A 5,667-nucleotide genomic window follows, 5' to 3' on the forward strand; every position below is an offset into this window, starting at 1 on the left:
GCCTCTGTCCGGCGCCCCACCCACTCGGCGGCCTCCCGGCTCCCTCTCCGGGGCACTCTAGTGGGACCGCAACCCCTTTTAGCGCTTCTGGGTAGGTGGGGCTGGTAGGCGGGGGGGCGGGGTCCCTCTCTCTCCTCCGGGGAGAGGTTTGGCCGTGGTCCCCCAAATACCGCAGACCCTAGAACTCTTCTCCACCTCCATCTCCTGAGCCTCAAAAAGAAACATTCCGTGCCAGGGCTGTTGGCTCCAGTGGCAACGTGTAGCCTGACAGTTGTCCCGTGTTAATTTCTCTGGGCGGTGTGGGGCGTGTGGGTCAATAGGCTATTCCTTTCCTGCCTCAGTTTCCCCTCGACAACAATGGACCCGTCAGGGAACTTCTCTGCGAGTCCCACTGTGTCGGTCTCCGTGAGACCGGTCCTTCCCCAGACACCCCTGCAGGGACAGCTGCCTCCTGCCCCCATCCCGCGAGCTGGCCAGGGCGGCCCCTTCTGCTCTTCGCCCAGCCCACCCGTCGCTGCGGCCCCAGATACCAGCAGTGGGAGGGGGAGGAGCTGGACCGCCCGTCTCTCCCTCAATCCCCGCCCCCATGGTCTCTCCGTCACTGAGCCCCCAGTTCTCTCCTCTTTTTTTCTTTAATTTTTGTGACTTTTTTTTTACATTCAATACGATTTCCTATTAGTTTCAGGTGCACAGCATAGTGGTTCGGCAATCATACTTCACAAAGTGGTTTCCCGATATTTCAAGTATCCACCTGGCACCATCCGTAGTTACGACAGTATTGACTGTATTCCTTCCCTATGCCGCACTTCGCATCCTACAAGTTTGTACTTCTTAATCCCGTCACCATGTTCACGCAGTCCTCCCCCCTCTGCCAACCATCAGTCTGATCTCTTCATCTAGAGTCCCCGTTTCCCCCCCTCTTTAAGCCTTAGGGATCTGGGACGCTCTGGCCCAGCAGGCTGTCCACCTTGGGACTTTGGAGGGCGGCGGGCACTGGCCCTCACCCCGCCAGGGACACCAGGGACGGTGATATGGAGAAAGGGTGGAGGTGGAGGTGGAACTGACAGTATCTGGGCCTCCCAGCTCCCAGGACATCTTCTTGGGCCAACACATTTGCCGGGAAAAAGAACGATGCCGCCTTTTCCAGGGAGGGAGCCAGCCCCTGACCACGTTGAACTTGCTAAGGCCCCGGCCAGTGAACGAGTGGAGGGCGCCGGAGTCTGTCCCAGCCCCCAGAGTGGGCTCCCGCGCCCCTGCCTCTGACCTTGGGGCGGGCGGAACAGCGAATGGGGCAGCCCAAGGACGGCCTGAGACCCCTTTCTCAGCCCAATAGAATCCCTCATCGACAGTGTACTTATTCGACGGGGCTCTGGGGAAGGAAAAAAAAAAAAACTTCCAAGATTCAAAGAGCAGCAGGAGCGCGCTTGCCTTCCCAGGAGTTTCTCGCCGGCTGCACGTCGAGGAGTGGAGAGAGGCTGCGGTTCACAGCAGCCTGCGGAGCGCGCTGCGGACACCAGGGGGAAGCACCGACCGGGGCCCCGGGAGGGGCGCTGCCGGGTGGGGAGGGGCGAGGGGGAGAACCCAGAGGCCCCCGGCCCCGCGCAGTTTGCGGACTTGTTCCCCGTTTCCCCGCCTCCTGGAGTCGCTCCCGCAGCGCTCCGCTGGGTCACAGCTGCGAGCCTGAGTTCGGTGCGGGAACCGCGCGGTCGGCGGGGCCTAGCCCCAGACAAAGGCCAGGCCGCTTCCTGGCCCAATTAAGCCACCCCTTTCAGCCCTCTTTGTTCCCGGGGTTGCCAATTAGCCCAGGCTCCTCGCGTCCCGCCGCTCCGGTGCCCCGAGGCCTCCTTAACCCGTTAGGGCCTGGCCTCGGGGCCCTGGACGGCAGAATCGCCAGCTCGAGGCCGTGCGCAGAGGGCGCGTTTGGGGTGACGGGGTCGCTGAGAAGGTTGGGGGTGTGATGTGTCACAGCGGGGCCCTGTGCTTCGGGCCATGCGGCCCGAGGGGATTGTGCGTATAGACTGTGCACCAGCGATACTGTGCAGATTGTGACCTGTGCCTAGGGGTGTGGGTGTAGGGGCTCCGTGGGACCCCCCAGCGGATAGGCTGCAAGGATTTCGAGACCTCGGGGACCTCATTTCCCCTTCGGTTAATCCGAGTGTCCCGAGCTTTGAAGCCATTCCTTCCTCTCCCACCCGCCACCCCGCAAACAAATGCTGCGGCGGAGGAATCGAGTAGCTGGCCCTGTCCTGCGGAAGGGCGCACAACTGGGGCCATCTGCCCAGCGTAATGCGAACGCTCACGCAGGACACCCCGTGAGCCAGAGGGCGCATGTAGCTTGGTGACACCGGGACACCCACGGGTGAACAGCCAGCTCGAGCCAGCCGTCCCAATTTCCCGGGCCTAGGACGGTTCGAGAGATCCAGTCTCTGTGAGACCAAGGTTTAAACTCTGAGCCTGCCCTCCTCCCCACCTTTGGCAAGTACCCCAAAACCAATTCCACTCCGTCGCCTCCTTCACGCTCCTCGATCCCAAAGTTTGGAGCAGGCAGGGTCCAGCCAGGAGCTCTGAGCGCTCCGTGCTCCAGGGACTGGGCAGCAGAGGGGAGGCCCGCGGCCCGGGGAAGGGGCAAAGGGAAAGGATCCTGAGCTCTGGGTGCTCTCTGGGCTCTCCCCGGAGGGACGGGGCGGGGGGAGGGCGCCCTGGGGAGTGCAGCGGTCACCCCGCCCTGGATGCGTTGATTTTCCCTTGGTGCTCCTTTTGGGCTCTCTGGAGGCGCAGATCCACTCGCCCCATCCCTCAATCACCGGGTTCCCACAGCCGCTGGCCGCTCCTGTTTTCCCCGCCCTCCTCTCGGGACCCTCCCCAGCTCCTGGCCAGGAGCTAACCTGCAGCTGGCCTGGCTGCGGGCCGCGGCAACTCTCCACATGCCCACGAGATGGCGCTCCAGGCCAGGGGCGGGCGGCGGGCGGCGGCCGGACAGCCCGCCCAGGGAGAGCGGGAGGTGGCCAGAGAGACCCACAGCCAGATGGGCACAGAGACAAACCCACAGACTGACGTAGATCCAGGCCCAGGGACCGCACAGGCAGCCGAGGGACGGAGGCCCTCCGCCGGCCCGAATGGGGCTCTGGAACGGGCTGCAGACGCGTGGACAGGAGCGCCCAAGGCTCAGGGCGGTGGCTCCTTCCCTTCTCCTTGTGCTCCCCTGCGGTGCCAACGCCCTGAGCTGCGAGGCCCCAGGGGCCCCGGCTGCAAACACCGTCAGGCGCGCTTTCTCTGTGCCCTGCTGCTGGGCTTGGGGTCCTCACAATCCCTTTCATGGAGCGGGAGGCAGGTGCCTAATTCGGCCTTCCTGGCTTCTCAGAAGCCGGGCTGTGGGCTTGGAGCAACACCCCCCCGTCCCCCCTCCCCCACCAGAGGAACTGCTCTGGCCTGAGGGCCCACTCAGAGGTGCGGGGTGCGACCATAGGAGGCTGAGGAGCTTCTCACCTCCCCCACCGGGTCTCCAAGGTCGAGCCCTGGGCGCTGCTCACCTGTGGTCGGTTGGCCACCGAGGGTCCAGAGTCTTGGAGAGCCTTGGGGTCTTCGTTGCTCCAGGGGCAGGTGGTGGGGAATGGGGAGAGCATGCGAATCTCCCTTGGGTTACTAGCCACCCCAAGACCTGGGTCAGGTTTGAGTGGGGAGCCGGGGTGTGAGGCCCGGGCCTGATTGCTAGTTTGATTGGGGGCGTGGTTTGGAAGCCTGATGCCAGCTGACCCTCAGGGTTCCCAGATGAGCAGTGGCCTTTTTGCAGATCATCTCCATCACTGTGGACGAAAGGTGCGCAGCTAGGAAGCCGCCCGGTCCACCCAGCTCCCATCATCTCCACTGCAGCCGTCACCAGCTGTGTGTGGACCCAGCCAGGTGTCCTCCTCGCACTAGGCTTCCAGCCCCTTCCCCTTCAGTGTGGGCCGCAGGGTAGGACCGCACCTGTGGTCATTTAGTAGTTGCTGAAGCCCCGGGGAGAGGTGCAGGTCAAGCTGTGGCTCTAGCTGTGCAGCCCTGGACATGTGACTTTCCTCTCTGGGCCCCAGAATCCTGCCTTCTCCTTGTGCTGCCCTGCAGTGCCAACACCCTGAGCTGTGAGGCCCCCCATCGTCTGGACTAAAAAAAAATTGACCTGTGAATGAGCAGTCGGCCTTGGTCCAGTTGCCAGTGATCCCTAGCCCCAACTTCTTCAGGTAAGAGGCAGGGGCTCTGCTTTCATTCAACGTTTGAGGAACCTACGCCTGGAGGATAGGTGGAGGCACCCACAGACCTAGGATGTTGTCCCCGAGATTCTTGGGGAAGGGACAGGGCTGGTGGCCAGGATGAACTCACAATTAGAAAATCACATTCCGGGTCCTGAAACCCTTAGGCACTGGCTGGTCTCCACTCCTGGTGGGATGTGTTGCCCCCCCCGCCCCCTCCCCCCAGCAAACTGCAGGAGAGGCACAGACTGGGGAGGGTGCCTTGACGAATTGTGAGACTTCTTCCCAAAGAGAGAAGGAGGTACTGATGGGAGACATTCAGGCACCTTCTTGAAGGGTGCCCCCTAGACCTCATCTCATCCCTTACCTGTGTGGGAGGCTTTGTGGTGTGGAAAGCACTTTCACATATGGGCTCTCACTGAACCCTCCCTGGCAAGGTGTTGGTTGCCCATCCCCCCCTCACAGACATGACACTGAAGTCAGGAAGGGAAGGGAAGTGCCCAGGCTTCCAGTAAGTAAAGGAAGAGTCTTTCACAATCCCATGGCCGCTCCTGCCAAATGTCAGCTGATGAAGTGATGCTGGTGAGAGGCAGCCTCAGGGCTGGGAAAGGCCAGAGGGGCTGGAGGGGGCCCTAATGGAAGGGCCGGAGGTGTGTCCGTGGGAGAAGCAGCCTGACCCAGCTCAAGTCTGGGAGCCCAGGGGAAGGATCGCCTCAAGTCTTGTCAGCCCAGCAAGGCCTGCCAGGGGCTGTGAAAAGCAATAGCCGGGGTGTTGAAGGGTTACCTGAGATGGCACATGGCGGTGCAGGGCTCAGGCGCAGATCATGTTAGCTCTCCTTATTAATGCTTTCCATCCCAACGAGAATACGATACCCTCTGGCCCCATGGGCGCCTTCTCCTCAGCCACCGGAGGAGCCATGGAACACCCACTCTGGGCTTAACACCGGGCATTCGCTGCTGATTATCAGCACTGGGCAGGGGTATGATTATCCCCATTTTACAGAGGAGGACACCAAGGCTCAGACCTGCCCACCATATGCACTTGCTAAGCAGCAGATGAAAGCACACCAAGGCCTGGCCGACCCCAAGCCCGCGCTCTCCTGGACCCCTTCGAGTTCCTGCTGTACAGCCCTGGGCTTCCTAGTCCCACCGGCATTGGGCCGGGCCCCCTGTGGCAGGCTCTTGTGGGACTGGGTTTTGCTTAGCCCTGGCATGGCTGGCCGGTTCCTTCATCCTGCCCCAACGTTGGGTCTTACTCCCCTTCAGAGGGGCGGTCCACCCTTCCAGCTTTGGCCCCCCACACTGTCCCAGTGTGCACAGCAGTGCTGGTTTCAGTATTGATACCTCCCATCCTGAGAAACCAGTTCGTTCTGAACAAGTCTCCCAGCAGGTCATCCTCCCACTTACACACAGACCTCCACATACAGATTCACCCATAGAC

At 61.9% G+C, this 5,667-nt stretch overlaps 1 protein-coding gene across 1 annotated transcript in view; it reads left to right on the forward strand.

Annotated features, from left to right (window-relative positions):
• The window catches only part of TBX2 (T-box 2), a 17,574-nt gene extending 16,544 nt beyond the window's left edge, over nucleotides 1-1,030 (forward strand). The window contains exon 9 of the mRNA XM_015568119.1: nucleotides 927-1,030. Coding sequence (XP_015423605.1) covers nucleotides 927-1,030 — 104 coding nt within the window. The remainder of the gene's footprint in view (nucleotides 1-926) is intronic.
• The last annotated feature ends 4,637 nt before the right edge of the window (nucleotides 1,031-5,667 follow it).

This window comes from Myotis davidii, unplaced genomic scaffold (genome assembly GCF_000327345.1).
Source record: "Myotis davidii unplaced genomic scaffold, ASM32734v1 scaffold684, whole genome shotgun sequence".
NCBI classification, from domain to species: domain Eukaryota; kingdom Metazoa; phylum Chordata; class Mammalia; order Chiroptera; family Vespertilionidae; genus Myotis; species Myotis davidii.